We start from the raw sequence: 20,524 nt of genomic DNA on the forward strand, positions 1-20,524 counted from the left end.
AATTTTCAACTTTCAATCAGGAAGAATTGAACAACTTCAACAATTAAAGATCAATGTCCATAAAAGTTTCATGAACAAGTGATCGGGTAACTGATGTCACATCCCAAAGTTCGTTCACCTAAGTCCAGTGGACATGTCAAATATATTTCTCAAAAAATTAATGCAGCAGGCTTAGGCGACACAGGCGTCGTTGAATAAACCGTAATGGGTGATTGTGACGCCATTTATGAGGACATATAATTCGGATATATCGTTTGCATGAGAAAATGGAAAATATGACATGTAATCACAGATGGAGCTTATAATAAAATGTACCGAATTGTTGCACGCATCTGAACTGTTTTTATGTCACAAGCTTAAGACTCCTTTTGGCACACATCGGACAGGGGTGGCGGCTGTAAAATTACAGATGCGATGATACATGACGTGATCCACGTTGAGATCGTGTGCAAAGGGCATAAATTTTCCGGCGTAGCAATGACGACAAGAGTGGGGTTGGGTCCGATGTGGCGGCGGAAATGGGTAGTTTTGGTATCGGAACATACCCACACCACTTATTAACTTAAAACACAACCGTTTTAACTAGCGTTGACATCAATATCAAGAAGTCAAATTGCATTCTTCGAAAATCGATGGCTGATCGCACAATGGTCAGAAAACAAATTTTTATACGCATCAGTGGTAAACTGACGGGGAAAATGTAGAATTAGAATATGGTCTGGGGAGCTGTCATATCGGGTGTAGGTATGTAACAAAGACTTCACGTCAATGTCGTGACAGAATCGTTCAAATTGACGGATACATCGGGGGGTTGATGAATCTATATTGAAGTCCCCCATCAGAATATCGTCGTTGTTGAGTTGGCTTTGGATAAATTTCAGACCTCTCGCTACATGCGATGGGTGAATGTCGACGAATGTTACTGGTATGTTTTCAATTTCACATCGAATCATCTGAGTCCTGTTTTTCCTATCAATGTCGGATTTCACATTGGCCATTCGCGGTTTCGTTCGGTCGTTGGTGAATAGCATAATACCCACACTATGTGTTTCGAAATCAAGGAGACTGATTGTTTCGAAACCATCAAGTATTACTGAATCTGGGTCAACACTGTCAGACAGTTTTGTTTCGGCGATACAAATCACATCAGCGGTCATCAAATTATTGTCACATTTCATATCAGCTATATGTTCAGCGTGAAGAAACCCATTGATATTTAAGTACATGATCTTAATGTCTTCATGTTCTTCGGAGTTATCATCATACGCGAAAACTTGGTCGGGAAGAAATTTCTTCCATAATTTGTGCGTGTTGGTGGGTTTCGATAAGCGGAGCAGCTCCCTCTCAACAGGTTTGGACAGCGTGATCACGGATGTATCGAATGCTTTCAGATAAAGGTTAGTCAGTCTCTTGACGCGCGTTACAGCGACGTAGAACCAACCTGGTTGTACATTGCTTGGTTTACCCTTCACATCGGTGAAATCAACGATCACTTCATTCTCGGTCATCCCTTGGCTTTTGTGACGAGTGATAGCGCATGCAAGTATTAGAGGAAACTGTCGACGCGTCACATTCCCGTTATTACTCTTATCGAACATGAACATAGCATTCCTTCTCACAATTGCACAGCACCTTTTACGCCTTTGTAACCATATTTTTTACATCCCCCAGCTGCTACGTCAGCTCTGACATTGTCCGCAAACTTGACCCATATTATTTCTACCTTCTCCTGCTTAGGCGAGTATATTGAACAATAGGAACCCCACTCGACTACATATCCTCGTGCACCGTTGGTGAGCCCATCTGGTTATTCACATTCACAGTAAGCATTACAGGACAATCAACCTTCACTTCAAGTTGAGAGGGAAAATTGCCAGTCTTCGTATAGTTACCGTGTAATTTCTTAGAAGGAATCTTACCGACATCTTTTTCAGGGTGTGTCACAGTGAATACTTCAGATGGACCTTGGATCAATTTTAGTTTCTCATAATTTATTTTTTCACGTTTTTCATTGCTGTAAACAATTATTGCTAAATCGCCGGTGTTGTTGGCTTCGTTGTTATATTCGTTTGGACATGGTATAAGCCGTTCTTTCAAATGGTCAATATCCAAGTCTGACATCGTATTTGTACCAATTTTATCACACATAGTTGAGAAATCAGGATCTTCCAAAGAACGCATCTTCTCTGTCAACTCGTACTGTTTGAAATATATCTTCCAATTGTGTGGGGTGGTGAAACTCGCCTTTCCCTTCTGGACATATCTCTCATAGATGGCAGAATCTACGACTGGAGGAAGTTGAAGAAAATCTCCACAACATATCACCGGTAAGCCACCAAATGTTTTGTCCTTTTCGAATAGTCGTTGGCATTTTGTATGGATATTATGGAACTTCTCAGCACCGACCATCGATATTTCATCAATGAATAGACACTTTACTTGATCATGTTTATACAACAATGTTGCTAACGAGGAATATTGTTGAATATTCTCAGTATTTTGGCCAGGCATTAATTACAAACCGGCCTCTATAGTCTGACCATCAATGATATGAGCAGTCGTGGCCGTGGGAGCCAAGACGAGAACTGAAGGTTTGTAAAGATTATCACCAGATTTCATTCGAAGAAATTTCACTACTTCGATCAGTGTCTTCAATAGAAAGCTTTTTCCTGTTCCAGCTCTCCCAGCTATGTCAACATGAAATTGTTCGCCCAATGTGAAGCGTTCGATTACATCGTCTGTAATACGTCTCTGATCTGGATTTAATTTACGAATCATCGCACACACAAGTTGTCTCTCTGGGACATTTATTTTTTCGTTGCCAGAGATTTTCTTTTTGGATAGTTGTAAGAAATGATGAAGATCATCTTTTGAAGATGGCAAATCTAAATCTGATTTGTTGTCATTTTCACCATCGGAATTATCATCATTGTTTTCAAAATCATCCATATGTTTCTGAATACGTTCAAGGACATCTCTATTTTTCTCGAACTCACTGCAAATATTGTCAATGTGGACTTCTTTGTCCTTGAAAAGTTGTTCAATGGATTTGTTTGGGTGAGCGTGAATTTCCAGGGTCTCATTGCGAAATGGGGTAAACAATAACAGTAAACCTCTCATCCTTTCGGTCTCTCTAAATCGATCAATATGATATCGAACGACACACTGCCTACGTCGTTTACGTATACATCCTAGTTTTTAGTCCTTCAACCACATGGTTGGGCCGATATGACCGGATTGTCTGTCATCTGGAATAGTTTCCAATTCTTCGACGACTTTATCTGATTTTGATCCGTGGACGTGATCATAATCCCGTGCGAATTCTGCGAATGTCAGTTTGTTCAAACAGTCCGGACAGTTTACATTGTAATTGTAAATACTATTGAAGAACGGGTTATCTTCATCTTCCATGTCAGCAATGTTCGGTCTTAGGAGATCATTCCAGTTTTTAGGTTCATTCACAATGATGAATTTGTTCGTGCGTGTACTCAAACACATTGGAAGACCTAACATTCTATATAAACCTTCTGGTCTCGAGAATTCTCCACCGTTGTCTCGAGCTCTTCCTCGTGCCTTCAATTTTTCATCAGCGGCCATGTCATACTTTTTCGCCTCTTCGTCAATTTGTTTCAAGAGTTTGCTGAGACCACTTTCACCCTTTGTAAGATAGCCAAGTATATAAGCCACACATGCATACTCATCGAGGATATAAGACATGTCTATGTAAAGGCCCGGTCACACCTTGACGTTTTAGCCAACGTATGCAGATTTTTGAATTTTTTTTCTAAAACGCTGGCACATGTTGAATACGTTATGGGTAAGTTTTGATGACATTGAGAGCACGCTGAAAAACACTGCCATACGTCGTTGTACGTTGGCTTTAAACGTTGTACTTTTTGGTTGTCCTCAAATTTTTTCATGCTTGAAATTTCACGACGTATGCTGGCGTATGACTCACACGTTCCGCTACGCTGGCCACAAGTTGTATGCACGGTCTGCGATCGTTGACAGACGTCAACACATGCTACTTGTAAGTTAATCATAAGTTGAGACACGCCGAGGTAATGTTTAGCGTACCCGAAACTTATTTCTAACCTATGATTAACGTGTTGTTGGCACGTTACGCGATCGTTGCCACACATCGACAGACGTTACTTTTAAGTTACTCATAGGCTGAAAGACGTCGGTATAATGGATCGTCCTTGCGTCAGCGTCCACGGCCACGGCCAGGACACTTATTTGCAGCATTCTTCAAACTTTTCTTCGGCATGATGAGGATGTTCACACTTCGATGTCGAGCTTGGCTATGATTCCAATTGTCCATCGGCAGCGTCTATTTAAAATAGTCGAGTTTGAGCGTTTTAACACGTTCAGAAGAAACGCTTCAAATTTCCAAACCCCAGCGTCAAAAAACAAAGGCGAGTGACAGCAATTTAAATCGTTCATTGTAAACAATGAAAATGGCTGAGTGGTACCGTTTAAAAGTCGTTGAGTGTAAAAAAAATCCAATTGTTGAGCGCAAGCGTCTACTTTCAATAGTGGAGATGCAGCCATTTAAATCGTTGAGTGGCAGCCTATGAACCTACCCGTGGACACGCGGACGCAAGGATGATCCATCATAACCCACACCCTCCCCCTCACACTCACCTACTACTGCCAACATGAACAAACTACTACTAATACTAATACTAATACTAATACTGATACTGTTACTGCTGACATGGACATCGATTCAAAAAGGACTCGAAAACACTGTTGGGTTCCCCTTTTATGAGCATCATTTTTATATACCAATTCCCAAAACCGCTGGGAACACGTCTTTATATGGCAGTTGTAAGCATGAAACACATTCATTTTTTTTTTTTTTGTCGACCGGAAGACGTCATTGGAATATGTCTACGTACGTCGATGTGTGTTGGGACTACGTAAAGAATTGGTTCAAAGCACGTCAAACATAAGTTAGAAATAAGTTTCGCGTAAAAAAGACATTACCGCAACGTGTTTCGACTTATGAGTAGCTTATAAGTAGCCTTTGTGGACGTGTGTAAGCGTCCACATATCGTGTGTAAAACTTATCCCCATCGCATGCGGAACGTGTGTCATACGCCGAGTACGTCGTAAAATTTTGAACATGTTTAAAATTTCTTGACGTACTCTACTTACTACGACGTATGATAGCGTACTTTAGCGTTCTACTCACGTAAACCAAACTTACTCATACCGTATTTGACGTGCCCCCAACGTTTTAGACACATTTTTCTTAGGTCGGCATACGCTGGCAAGATCGCCAAGGTGTGACCGCGATGTTGTCACTTCCATTTCTACGGCAGTTATGATTCGAATCGTTGTGCGTCAGCCTTTTAATAGGCTACGTCACGACATCGTCGGCGATGCGTGCAACGCGCTATGCCTAAATTAGACTATCGTTGGGCATCGGTTGTGTAGGCCGACAACAGGTTCAGCATTCGTTGGTATAAGTTATCTATAACACAACGAAACGTTCTGTGTCCATTACTAATATGTTATGCATACGACCAACTCGTTATGAATACGTCCGAATCTTAAAAAAAAAACATCAAAAGTTCAACGTCAGCCAGCGTTTTACATACATTTTAATACGTTGCCATCGCTGGCTAAAACGTCAAGGTGTGACCGGGCCTTTAGCGCGATGGATACCAAGAATGCGTGAGTTATAATTGTTGGTAAATATATCTTTACACTCTCGTTTGAGAAATACTTCAGATCCACCGCCTTTAGTCCCAACAGACGTACTAATAGCACGGTCATAGTCTTCTTCACTGAGACCTACTGCTTCCAGGAATTGGTCAAATGTAAGTTCAAACGAAGCGTTTCGTTCAGCGGTTTCTTGACCTCGCTTTTCAACGTGGCATTGTCGTATTAGATATTTTCTTATTTTCTGACAATCGGATTTCATTTTGTTCAACTGATTTCCACTTGCTTCTGGCGTTCGCACAATCATAGTTTTCCTGATGGGGAATTTGGGAAATTTGAATCGACAAGCTTCGACAACTAGTTTCGGACCAGATCGTTCATTGTCATATTTACCATGTCCTTCGTTGGGCTTGTCATAATGGATGTTTTCTTGTTGCCTTTTTTGCAAGTGAATGTATGGTCATGTGTCTGATAGAATTCTACATTTTCGTGGAGAGTTTCGGATGAATCTGGTAATTGACCTCTCATAAGCACATCAATGAATTCACAACAATTTTTATTTGACTCCTCAGAACCATCGAATCGTGGAGCTTTGTTTCCTTTTTCATCTTCCAACCACAACAACGAATGAACGTGAAGTGCTCCTCTTTGTTGAAATTCAATTCGGTAGAAGTTTATCAATCAAATTCAATTCAACTCTAAATCTAGTAACTTGGTAACTGGTATATCTAGCAACTTGATTACTGGTATATTGAGTAACTTAGTTATGTTACTGATCTGAGGCAGTCACCACCCGTCAACTGATGTATTTGTTAATGTGTTGTGTAAAATAACTGAGGTTTCACCACCAGGAACCACCACCGATGATTGAATATTCGTTCAATAGTCTTCCCAAATCAGGACCGTTGCACGTTGATATGATCTGAAGTGATGTTTGTCGTAGTAAAAGTACCTGCATCCACTTTCTGACAGAACGAACTTCATGTGTTTACACGTTAAGTGGACAGTTTTAATACTATCCTCGTTAAATTCACTTTGAAGCACAAGCGAATTTATATAAATCACAAGTAATGAAAGTTCGTCTGCGTTATTGTGACGAGTTACGAATTGAAGAAGGTAATAATAATGAAAGTTCGTCTGACGATGACTTATTGATTATGGAGTTTGATTGTTGCGTAATCAACACAGTTCATCATCAGATAAGATAGGCACATTTCATCCCGAGAAAAATAGTCAAATACGATGTGGATATAAATACGATCGTAGTTACAATACGATCGTAGTTACAATAGACAATAGATGGTGGTTATGTAGTTCAAAATGATGAGTAGAGTTTATTTATACACGTTTGTATGTTGTATCTTCAGCTCGTTTTTGTCTGAAAATATCTGATTATATATCTAATGATATATAATCTGAATCTGAAAATCTGTATCTGAAAATATCTGATGATACCGAGTTATAAAGGTTAAATATCTGAAAGTAGAAGAAATGAGGAAGTGTTATGAATAATTTCACGATTAAATGGCAAGTGGTGGTAGGTTTTGGCAAGTCACGGATAAGGGGAGTCGGGGAGAAAGTTATAAGTTATATTGACGTAACTGCAAGATAAGACACAATCAGCACTCATTTATGTTCAACAATGTCTGGTACTTTTGCAAGTGTCGCCACCGCAACTGTCAACCAGTATTGTGTTGTTTGGCAGAAAGTCAGTTGAAAGTTGTCTTAGTATCCAGATCATTCCGGGCAGAAATCGACCGGTGTCAGATTGAATCGCAGTGATTATCAACCTGGACAATTTCACACTTTCTTTACAGTTACAATTTCTTACGCGAAGCACAAATAATTAACAACCACAGAATATGTTCATTAGTTAACTAAGACGTCATTCGACTCAACAGAAGTCATGCATTAGAATTAGAATAGAATTAGAATGTTATACATTATTCGTATTATTCCATTTTCTTTCAAATATGAATCACAATTGTCTTTCTCTGACATCACATTGTATTCCTCATACCATCAATCCATAGTCGAGGACACGGTCATATCAATAGAGGACAGCGCGACCTGAAAAATGATCTATCAATTCATGAAATGATCAGAATGATATCAGTTTGATGCTTAAGCCATTGAAGTGGAGGCGTCAACATAACATGTTACCCGAGTGTGTGGATCAGTCAAAGACTTCTACGATATACACGTTCCATGTTGAGCGATAAAATGTGGTAAATCTGCAACGATAAAGAGAACAAATAAATCTGCAACGATAAAGAGAACAAATAACCCCGAGGGACACAGGTACAATCTCGATTTCAAATTCAAAGGTCGAAAGACGCCAACATTGAAATGAGATACAAATGAATGCATAATCTATCTATAATTCCAGCAATGTGTGTGTGTGTGTGTGTGTGTGTGTGTGTGTGTGTGTGTGTGTGTGTGTGTGTGTGTGTGTGTGTGTGTGTGTGTGTGTGTGTGTGTGTGTGTGTGTGTGTGTGTGTGTGTGTGTGTGTGTGTGTGTGTGTGTGTGTGTGTGTGTGTGTGTGTGTGTGTGACTGCTGTTTCTCGACAACCTCTGGTCCAATCTAATTGAAACTTGCCAGGTATATTGCTGGGGACCTGAGGATGTGCCTTTTCAAGGTTTGATATTAATCGGACAAGTGCTTCCCAAGTTATGGCCATTTATTTACCAAACCAATGACAAGACACGTCGTTGCGTTGGCGTGGCCGATGGGGAAGGGAAGCTCAGCCGCGTTCCCCATTACGGGTTACAACGTACGGGCTTCCGGAGAGTGATGACGTCGTGTATTCTAATAATTTCTCGATTTCTTATGCGCATTTATAGATAAACACAATGGCCCAATTTATGATCATTTTCATATTAGGTCAGGGGTCAGGTATGGGAGCATGTGCCAGAACAGCGCGTCGCTGCGTCCACTTTCCGCCGGTACTCCAGGGGCCTCTGTCTGGCCATCCCCCAGGCAGATGCCAGGCCCATCCCCATCTCTTTGAGATGATGGTCAACCTGCTGCAACCAAGAGGCATGTGGTCGGCCCACTGGCCTCCTCCACTCATGAGACTCCCTCGCTGAGAGAATCTGGTGAGCAGGATCAGCGTCAGGAAAACGAGCCACATGTCCATACAGCCACAACTGACGCTCACGGACTATGCAGGTAACAAATCTCATCCGAGTCTCTCTCAGCAACCGCTCGTTGGACACAAAATCCGACCAGCGATAGCCAAGGATTCTCCAAAGAGACCTGGTACCAAAGGAATTAAGTCTCCATCTCAGATCCTTGGTCAGAGTCCAAGTCTCGCATCCATAGAGCAAGACTGGAATTACCAAGGACCTGAAGACTCGGACTTTCGTCCTCCCGCACAGGTACCGGCAGCGCCACACCCCATGATCCAGTGAATCCATGACTCCCCAGGCCCGACCCAGACGTCTATTGACCTCTGACTCACAGCCAGCAGAGACACGAATATCACTGCCAAGGTAAGTGAATCTCTCCACGACCTCAACATCCTCACCACAAACAGGTATGGACAAGATAGTAGCATCCAAGATGTCATTGAAAAACTGGATCTTAGTGATGACACAGGAAACCCATAATCCCAGTGGCTCTGATTCCCCATTCAGCACCTGGAGGGCCCCTAAAAGGATATGCAGAATCCCTGCAAAGATGACTATCATCTGTGAAATCAAGGTCAGAAATTTTGACATTCGCAAATGATGCACCACAGATTGAGCTCTCCGACATCTTCCCCAGAATCCAGTCCATACAAGTGCTGAAAAGTGTTAGGGACAGTACACACCCCTGACGAACTCCAGCAACAACTGGAAATAAGTTGACATGGTATCACCACATCTCACAGCACTCCAGTACCAGAGTATAGTTTAGACATCAGATTGATCAGTTTTGGTGGCACCCCACGCACACCAAGAATCCTCCAGAGGGCATCCCGAGTCGCAGAATCGAACGCTTTGCAGACATCAACATCGGCTGCAAGCAGCCCCTGCCAAAACTCTCGTCTGCGTTCGGTGAGGATTTGTTAGATACGCCAAGATACGGTCAATCGTTGACCTCTTTGGTGTAAAGCCTGACTGCTCCGGACGCTGGTGCTCAAGCAGATGGTGGCGAACCCTATCAAGAATAATCCGAGCAAAGACCTTGCCCGGCACTGAGAGCAGCATCACCCCTCGGTAGTTGTTGCAGTCTTGGCGATCACCCTTCCCTTTCCAGAGAGGAACAACAAGGCCCTTCTTCCAATCAGTTGGGATAATGCCTGTGTTCCAGGCAGAGCACAAAACTGCATGCAACGACACGAGTGCAGCATTTCCACCAGCCTTGAGAAGTTCAGCATGGATGCCACAGATCCATGGAGCTTTGCCCCATTTCAACCGGTTCACTGCAGCCTGTGTTTCCACAAGAGAAGGTGGACCACAGTTGATTCGAGGGTCAGCAACAGGGATTGTAACACCCTTGACGTCCAACTCGACAGCTGGGGGATCAGCCTGGTACAACCGCTCAAAGTAACCGGCCCAGCGGGCCTTCACTTCAGACTCCTCTGTCAATAGCCTCCCACTCTCTGCTCTAACTGTAGTGCTCCGAGGGATGGGCTTGGATGAACGCAATGCGCGAATTCCCCTGTAAGCGGGACGAGAATCACCTGTCCACAGGTGATGCTCGAACCCCTCACAGATTCCTCGCACATAGGCCTCCTTGTCCACCCTCAGTGCACGTACAGTTTTACGCCTCAGCTCCCTGAACAGCTCAGCTCTGCCATTCAGCCTGGCCCTGCGACTCTGGTCAATGGTATCCAGTGTCCCTTGAGAGACAAAATTCTTCTTTGCCCTGCGGTGAGCTCCAAGACATCCACCGGCAACATCAAGGACGGTGGTCTTGAAGGCACTCTACAACTTTTCAGGACCCCCCAAAGCACCCAGACCCCCCCAAGTGTCCACTCAGCCTGTTCGCAAACTCCTCAGCTACTCTCTCATCCCTGAGCTTGCCAACATCCAGCCGAGGCTGGGATGGTACCATTCTCCAGGATTTAAGGTGCAGCTTTAGAGTTGCTACAACAAGCCTGTGGTCAGTATTGAGGAACTGAGCACTCCGGTAGACCCTGCAGTTCTGGATCATCCTCCAACGACCGTCAATGAGGACATGGTCAATCTCCTTTGCCACACCGCCAGCGTTGGAATACCAAGTCCAGCGATGAGCTTGTGGGCGCTGAAACCATGAACCAGCCACCCTAAGTCCATGACTTCTTGCAGAGTCAAGGAACTTCGTGCTATTCTGGTTCATAGTTCCTGACCCATGGGGACCAACACACACCTCATAACCGTCCCTATCAGTTCCAGTCGATGCATTGAAATCCCCCAAGACTAGAAGTGTATCTCGTCTGGGGCACTGATCAACCACAGACTCGAGTGTGGCGTAGAATGCATCCTTCACGGTGAGATCACTCGCCTCAGTCGGAGCATAAACAGAGACCAGGGAAATGACACCTAAGGAGTGCCGAATCCTTAATCTCATAATACGCTCGTTGACCGGTGTTACCTCAATTATCATTGGGGTCAGCTTATTGGACACAGCTACAGCAAATCCTTGAATATGGTAACCACCAGAGCGACCAGACCAATAGTAGGTGTAACCACCCACCATTATCTCTCCGCAATCCGGTCTCCGAACCTCAGAGAGAGCTGCAATCCCGATGTCCAAACGCTTGAGCTCAGATGACAACAGAGACACGTGATCATCCTCTCTTAGGGATAGGACATTCCAGGCACCCACCCGAAGGGACCACCTCAGGTTAACCCAAGGAGACCGCCGTCTGGTGGACGACACCTCAGCACCACTCCGACACACTCTCCCGCAATCTGACCCAGGGATGTTACCCCGTGGTTTCCCTCCTATCAAAGATTGGGGGTCCCGAAGGCTTTGCCCCAATCCCGTCATCCGGTGAGCTGCCCTGCGAAGGGAAGCTGCACAGGAGGTACTCCCACGGAGTGGGCTTTCAGATTTTTTTGCGTTTTTGTCTTTTGCGGAATGAAGGGTTTTACGGTGGCCAGAGTGCAAATCCTGCCACCAACCTCCTAATAAAAAAGTAACCCAACTGCAGGAGGATGTCCGCAGACACAGTTGGGCAGTAGATATGGATGGCCGTTGGCTCACAAGGAGCTCCTCCGCCCTTTGACAGGTTTTGTTTTTAATCCTGCTGGATGTCCATATCCAAACACCCTCCTCACCAGAAAACCTGGTGGGGGAGACGGTTTAGTCGCCGACAACCCGACCATGGAACAGGTTAGTACAGGTTTACATGGTACCTGTAGCAGGTCACAGATCTAACCTGACCTGACACCAAATTGCGACCCCAATCCTCCCAAAAGTTTGGAGGATTGGGGTCACAATGCCTCTGGCGGAGCTGGTCAATATTGTTGCGGACTGGCGAGGTCGGGTGAGAAGACCACTAGGTGGGGGAAAGCTACGTCGATTCCCTCCAGCCTCCCCGGAATTGTAGGCCGTCCACTCCCGGCTAATTCCGTGACTCGGCGGGTCGCTTCACCGACCGTGGACGCCAATAACTCAACCACGTGACCTCGAGTCCTGTCTAGAATCAGGTTTCCTAACTTACCACGCAGTTTAACCACCGGGGAACCACGCCCTCGGTACTCCTTGTCCGAACCGGATCACTCCACCAACTGCGGATCACCTTTCCGGATCGGATGCAGCCGAGCGGAACTGCCAAGGACGTACCGGCTGGAAGGAATGGATTGTTTGGAATAAAGACCCGGCTAAACCTGGATTCGAACCGTGCTGGACAAATGGAGGAAAAGACAAAGGCGAGCTGGGAACATTTCTTCAATTATTATTTATTTACAATAAGCGAGGAAAAGCATGTGGCACAACAAAAGGTTTTATTGGGGATGTAATGCAGGGAAAGATGAGAGAGGTGTGGGGTGCGACGATTATACAAGCAACTTACAAAAGCGGACACAGTGCAGACTTGACGCGAGATTAATAAAAGCAATAACAATCACAACAATGAAGATCTTATACAGGCTTATCTAACGGACAGGCGCCAACACACTCAGACACACACTCAGACAAAATAAACCCAATGAAAGGCAAAGAACTTTTGCAGCCAGGGAGGGAGGGCGTTTCGGTCACACTTTTTGGTACCTGATGGTACCAAAAAGGGATGCTCTTTTTTGACGGGGGAAGGGATGCTCCGTGGTGCGGCACCCGACAAAAGCTGTGCAGTTCGGTCCACAGCCACACGTGTGGTAATCGTGTCTGCAACAGGAGCTTGAGTGGAGGAGAGTGGAGTCCAAAATGGTGAGAGTTGAGCAGTAGACAGGACCAGGTAAGAGGCTTGGTCGAGGTCGTGTCGGCGTGGACCAGTTGGCTGGCTGTTGAGGTGAGACCTAAGCAGAGCCAAGCAGTTGGAACACCTTCACAACAACTCCTTCAATTCCCTTTCGCACTTCTCCTTCCAACGGCCTCCAACAACAACAACAACAACAACAACAACCTTCCCATCCAACGACAACTTTCCCATTCAACTCAATACCTTCGCATCCAACAACTATGACCGACTTCTTCCTTTCCATCCACCCCAACTTCGCCCCCACTCTGAGGATTGCTCCGTACGTTATAGATCACGGAGCTCGGGGAGGAGCCATGGTGAAACCGACGTCATCGTCCGATCCGAGAATCCCGATTGGACCGGTCCTTCATGTGGTCCGCCTTTCTGGGCAGGGTTTCGGCCAGACGCTAGTTTGCGGCGCGTGTCTGGGTTTGGGAAGGTTGTTGCCGATGCGGCTTCCAGAGTGAACATCGGGATTTTGCCTCTGAAAACGATTCACTGGATAGATGGTGGTACGCTGTGGCCAGCGAAATGAGGGTAGCAAGTGAGACGATTTCATCTCAGAAAATAAAAGGAGGGAATAAAATAAAAGGGGAATAATGATCTAATAACCTAGATATAGCCCATCGCAACGCACTCCCGTGGCTTCCCACTAAACACAAGGAAGGGACCTATCTACATGTATATTAATGGAATAACTGACTCGGGACAACTCTCTGTTGTATGCATGCGGTTCCAAGAACCGTAACAATATGTTTACATACTGTGTGTCCATTGGACAGTTCCACAACAAATAAAGAGTTGCCAATTCGATTTATAACGCGACCAGTGAGCCATTTAGATCCACGGCCGGGATTCAGTACAAAAACAGGATCGAACACATTGATGGCACTTGGAACTGAGGTCCTGTCATGGTACCACTTCTGTTTAAACTGGTGGTCCGCAACCCTGGACAAATCATTCGGAAGAATCGGGTCTAATCGTGTCTATAGCATTCGACCAAACATCATTTCTGCGGGTGTGCGTCCAGTGGTTGTGTGCAGACGTGTCCTATATGTAAATAACAAACGTGATAACTTGGTTTGCAGAGAAGAACCGTCATTTGCCTTTTTGAGACCATTCTTGATCACCTGGACAGCTCTTTCGGCCTGACCATTCGAAGCAGGTTTGAAGGGAGCACTGCGATAGTGCTTGACACCATTTTGTTTCAACAAATCCTGAAACACAGTGCTGGTGAAACATGAGCCATTATCACGAACTACACAATCTGGCAAATCATGAGTGGCAAACATGGCACGTAAACGTTCAACCGTGATTTCGCTAGTACAGGATGATAAGGCAAAACATTCAATCCACTTTGAATGAGTATGGATAGCAACCAAAAACATCTTCCCTTAGAATGGACCAGCATAATCGATGTGAATTCGAGACCATGGTTTGGAAGGCCAGGACCACATGTGAAGCGGTGCCTCAGGTGAGTTCAGGGCAGTGGCCTGACACACGGAGCAATGGCGAACGTAGCTCTCTAGGTTTTCATCGATACCTGGCCACCAAACATGGCTCCTGGCAATTGACCTCATGGTTACAATCCCTGGATGTGATTCATGTCGCTCATCACACACCTTGTTTTGACCTTTGGGCGGTACAATGACCCTGCTGCCCCACAGCAGGCAACCCCAATATAAAGACAACTCATTTTTACGAGCAAGGAACGGCCTCAATTTGTCATGGAATTCATAGGGTACAGTTTACCATATGCCACTGATAACACATCGTTTGACCATAGAAAGGGTCGGGTCCACATTTGTCCATTGTTCAATTTGTTTGGAAGTTATTGGAGCATTATGACAGAAAAACACACTCATTGCCATAAAAATTTCTCCCGGTACAGGTACATTACCAACGTTAACTGGTAGTGGTAATCTACTCAAAGCATCAGCACAGAAATTCTCACTGCCAAGACGATACCTAATGGAATAGTCATAGGCTGCTAACTTCTCAGCCAAATGCTGAATGCGTGCAGAGGCCTGTGGGTTAATTCCCCTACTCTCATTGAACAGGGATTGCAATGGTTTGTGGTCGGTTACAAGTTCAAGTTGTCGACAGAAGAGATACTGATGCATCTTTGTTACACCAAAAATAGATGCGAGAACTTCTTTTTCAACCATGGAGGAGTTTCTCTCCACTGCTGACAAAGTGCGTGATGCCTAGGCTACAGGCCGTAGTATACCGTCATTACGTTGCTGAACCACACAGCCAATGCCATAAGATGAGGCATTACAGCTGAGAACCAATGGTTTCGCAGTACCGTAGTCACCAACACTTTAGATTAACACAGCAACCGTTTTGCGTCAGCAAACGCCTTACTACACTGCGTACACCATCGCCATTCAACACCTTTACGAAGGAGTTTGTGGAGAGGCTCAAGGATGGTGCTCAGATTCGGAAGAAAGTTACAGTAATAGTTCAACATACCCAGGAAAGCTTTGAGCTCGGTCGTGTTCGCAAGAGTCAGAGCATCCTTGATAGCTTCCGTCTTGGACGTGCTGTGCCTGATGCCATCAGCACTGACGATACGACCGAGAAATTCCACTTCGGGTAACATAAATCGACATTAGTCGCGTTTCACCTGAACACCGGCTTCAACAAGACGTTTGAGAACCGCCTCAAGGTTACACAAATGTTCAGCATAATTGCAGCCGGTGATCAAAACATCATCTTGAAACACTACTACAGTTGGAATTGCTTTCAGCAGATTCTCCATATTGCGTTGAAATATAGCAGCGGCTGATTTGATTCCGAAAGGACAGCGGTGATAAACAAACAACCCCTTGTGAGTGTTACAACATGTATACTTCTTGGAGTCCTCATCAAGCAACATTTGCGTGTAAGCAGATTCCAAATCCAGGTGGCTAAACTTCTTTCCACCAGAAAGTGAAGTGAACAAATGATCTGCCTTGGGCAGAGGATAATAATGGTCCTGTTTGGAATACCTGTTGATTGTTGTTTTGTAATCACCACAAATCCGAACACTACCATCTGACTTTAATACAGGAACAATTGGACGTGCCCAATCACTGAACTCAACAGAACTGATAACACCTTCCCATCTGCAGGCGGTCGAGCTCTGCCTCGATCTTTGGACGCATCATGAGAGGTACAGACCTCGCTTTTCAAAAGCTTGGCTGAGCACTCTCATCCACATAGATTTTGGCTTTAACACCTTTGAAGGTGCCGACACCAACTCCAAACAATGAGGGGTATTTGTCAAGAATGGCATTGTGATTAACATCACCAGCCATCAATTTGATCACAGGCCAATAGAGTTTGATGAATTCAAGCCAATTACGCCCAAACGACGTCGGCCCATTTCCCTGAATGATCCATACGGGTCGTTTCCGTGACACATCATTGTCGGTGACCTTCACCTCCGCACTACCAATCACAGGTATCAGTTCATTGGTGTAAGTTCGGAACTTGGCGTTCACCGGTCTGAGTACTGGTCTCGCTGTCTCCTGGCTAAACAGCCTATTGAAAGTTTCGGAACTCATGATTGACTGACTGGCCCCGGTGTCCAGCTCCCTCTCCACGGCAATGTCATTCACCCTGACATCCACCACAATGGGTTTGCTTTTATCCGACATACTGAGCAGAGCATGCTTCTTTGAAGCAGGAGGTATTGCTTCACCACCGGTCACTGGCGTGGCCAAACCGATCATGTGGTGATTCGTACCGTGTTGGGATGTCTGGCGACACAGCTTGCATTGATGGCCAAGTTTCCCACAGTTATGACAGGAGCAGTGTTTGAAACCACACAGGTGGGGTAAGTGCCTGCCCCCACAACGCCAACACACTTTACCTGTTGGAGAACCAGACGATCCACCGCTCTGCTTTGGCACAGACGAGCTCGCATTACGGAAAGAGGTGATGTGTTGAGCAGATCTGTGAAATTGAGGATAGCTGTGCTTCACAGCTGATGATGATGAGCTCAGTTTGTTCACATCATTCGGGAACAACCAACAACAATCATTCGGGCTTCAGTCAGATCGAGCTCGGGAACAACCAACAATTTCTGGAGAATTGTTTCCTTATTGATGCCAATAACGAAAACATCTCTCAACATCTCATCCAACGTGGCACCGAATTCACAATGTTCAGCCAATCTGCGAAGTTCAGCAACAAACTCAGACACCGACTGACCATCCTTCCTCCCATGAGTGTAGAACTTGTTCCGGGACACGATTTTCCCGGGTTTCGGCTTGTGGTGTCTGGTGACAATCTCGATCAGTTAATCGAAGGTTTTGTCCTTCGGTTTATCCGGAGTAACGAGATCCTTCATCAGGGCATATGTTGTTTTACCACACACTGTAAGCAGAACGGCTCTGCGATGATCAGCATCTTCTGCCGCCGCCATCTTGTTACCGATGAAGTATTGTCCCAATCGATCAGCAAAGTCTTCCTCGTCCTCATCTGGCTGGTACTCCAACAGAATCCCCACGGACGTCATAGTGAGCAATGCCGACTTGGCAAAGCACTAAACTCGTCGCAAATTGTCGCGTATCCGAAGGATTGCAGGGTGAAAGGCCAGACACCACATAAGTCGAAGCTCTGCGTTTATTTCCCAGGGAGGCACACACTGCGCATGAGCGTGGCGTAGCTTCGCAGAACATGACAGTTAATATGAGAGAATGCAAAAAAATTAATTTCCCACGCATTCGAATTCAAAAACTTTGTCTGTGATGATGATGATTTTATATAATCTGATATTTGTGTTCAAGATACATGGCGGAATAGGTGGACACATTTTCAACTCCCAGGTCACACCGTTAATGGTAGAAAAAGATTAAAGTACGCTAATTAAAGTCCATGTGGTCTTTATAAAAACATGGTTTATTCCCTTTTTGTTTTAATTTTTTTCCTCTACAAGATCGAGGCTCATGGAAGGAATGAACTGGCAGTAGAAGAGAGGGGCTACTACATCAGGCACAATAAGCAAGGGAATGAACAAACAGGAGAGGAGAAGAGAGGAGAGAAGGAAAATAAACCTGATAGTCATATATAAAACGACGCCATGGATAGATAGATCCATCTGGAGGAATGTCATCATTCGACCAAACCGCAGAAAAAAAATGGAAAATGGTTGCAAAGAGTTTGTTGCTCGTCATTGTCATTGTAAATGTGTGGTCTTGTCTTATCTCATTGGTGTCGTCCCATTGATAGCGTGTCCTCCGTCCTCTGTCCGCTCACTCTCCCATGATCCTCAACTTTATATTGAAAAATAATACTAATTGCAGTTCATTTTGAGTCACATGACTATTTATTGTTTGTTTGTTTGTTTTTTATCAGCAAAGCCTGGTAAAGTACAGCGAGAACAAGGTAAAGGCAGCAACATAACACATTTTTGGAATCGGCAGTCCAAACAGCAGCAGACAACAAAACTTTCAAATAGACAGTGAATTCCAAAACCACAACGTACATGTGTGAGTGAACAAGCCAGACAAATCGGTGAAGGACAGAGGATGGGAAAACATCCTCAAGCACTCGTCAATCTGAAATTGGAGCTTTCAAAGAAGGTTTTCATCGAAATCCATCCCTCTCCACCGCAACACTAAACAATAGAGCAATGTAAACAGGAAATGGAGAAAAACAGGACTAAAACTTTTTTTTTTTAAACAAAAAAAAACAATTAAACATGTAACAACTAACAACAATGTAAAACAGTGACACACACTTCTACGATGTTTCACACAGCCTCTCTATTGTTTCAGGCAAGCTATCATTAAATGAATTTGAGTGCTGGAGCAAACAGGTAAGTCTGTACCTTTCAATAACCCATTAGAAGATCACCTTGTTTTACAGTATCTTCATTCATGGAGATGGAGGATTCCAGCATATTACTGTGATTATTGCAATTGGTATAACACTTACATTTATAGTTGGGAACATTTTTGTGCAGAGTCTGTGAATAGTCCGTGAAGGATAAAGGGATAGTTATAGTTAGCTGCAACTCGTTAACTGCCCTCGTTTATCAAATCCGTGGAGCTCCTTTGCTGCACATGCAATGGTGCCTCCTCTTCACCTTCCAGGTGAGCCCAAGATTTCCCCCAGGAACTATGAATGGGCAGTGGGACCTGTGCAGAGGAAGACAAAGAGGCATTTGTCTCTGGGGTCAATGCAACCTTTTACAAACCCACCTTCAACTTGGGCACAGACGGATCCCTTGATCAATGAATATGCTCGGTCACATGACTTTGATAGCCACTTCAAAACTTGGACAAGTGAAGGTGGTTTTGGGAAGAGAGGATTTGGGTAGGTGCAGAGATATCACCAGGGGTGTTTTAATTATTTTGGGGGGAGGAGGGGTGGAGAGGGTTGTTGATGGATGAACATAAACAGAAACAGAGAGTGGTCCTTGATGTGTTTTCTCTCATTTCCCTTCAGGCTGGGGTTCTACAAGACAGCGTCTTATTCTTAATCTACATCACTGATCGGTGTAATTATCTTGAAAACAAACTTTACCATTTTGTCAATGGCTCCACCCTGTGTAAAAGGCTCCATCACTCTTGTGAAAGGCTGGATAATGCTGAGGCTCTTTCATAAGATTTGGATAAGATAAGCCGCCGATCAGCTACTTGTAACATGACGTTCAACGCTGGTGGGTGAAGGGGGGTTACAGTCGGCAATCAAATCCCTCACACTGTCTCTCCTCTATAATTACCAATTCAACAGCTACAAGAAGACAATTTCACAATCGGGAAAATAAGGGAACGGATGAATTCAGGTAGGCAACCAGTCTGGACTTGGGAGCATGAACAGGTGAGGATTTCTTGAGGAACTCATTGATCGACAATCAAACGAGCCAATTCTCTCAACTGCCACAAGAAAACATGCAATCCCTGAAATTCCTTGACCTCATTATCTGCCATAACATTTTGTGCGAGAATCATAATCCAAACTGACATCAAAGGCTGGTGAAAAAGGCTTTCATACAGAGTTCCATGGAGTATGGCTCCCCACTTTGAGAATGGTGCTCCTGCTTCCCACCTGACTCCTCTTGAGGTAGTGAAGAACAAGGCAGAGCCCCATTGGAACCTCAAGACAGGAGGTGGATTTGCAAGGACTGTCACTTTCCCACCAATGGCAAGATGGTGGGCTCTCTTTTATAAAGATCACATCTGACCTTGCTGCTGTTAAACTCTTTTGCCTCTGCCCTCCCGAAGCGACCGCAGGTCACACGAGTTCAAGAAATCCTCACCTGTTCACTTTCCCAAGTCCAGACTGGTTGCTCACCTGCATTCATTTGTTCCCTTATTTTCCTGATTGTGAAATAGGCTCCCCTGTTGTATCTGTTGACTTGTCCTCAAATATGCTTCCCATCACTACCTCAAGTGCTCACCCATGGACATCCACAATAGTGTATGTTGTTGTTATGTTGCAATTCATACAATGGTCAACTTTTCATATAGAATCTGGAAAC

At 44.6% G+C, this 20,524-nt stretch overlaps 1 protein-coding gene across 4 annotated transcripts in view; it reads right to left on the reverse strand.

Annotated features, from left to right (window-relative positions):
• Positions 1 to 17,987: 17,987 nt before the first annotated feature.
• POLN (DNA polymerase nu) overlaps positions 17,988 to 20,524 on the reverse strand; it is a 119,102-nt gene continuing 116,565 nt past the window's right edge. For 3 of the 4 annotated variants that reach the window (XM_085871403.1, XM_085871400.1, XM_085871401.1), the window contains one exon: positions 17,988 to 19,178. In XM_085871403.1, the coding sequence (XP_085727529.1) occupies positions 19,059 to 19,178 (120 nt within the window). In that variant the 3' untranslated portion in view covers positions 17,988 to 19,058. The remainder of the gene's footprint in view (positions 19,179 to 20,524) is intronic. The other variant, XM_085871404.1, reaches the window with a different exon arrangement.

This window comes from Eptatretus burgeri, chromosome 2 (assembly GCF_056783735.1).
Source record: "Eptatretus burgeri isolate ZD-2024b chromosome 2, Ebu_testis_v1, whole genome shotgun sequence".
Lineage (NCBI taxonomy): Eukaryota > Metazoa > Chordata > Myxini > Myxiniformes > Myxinidae > Eptatretus > Eptatretus burgeri.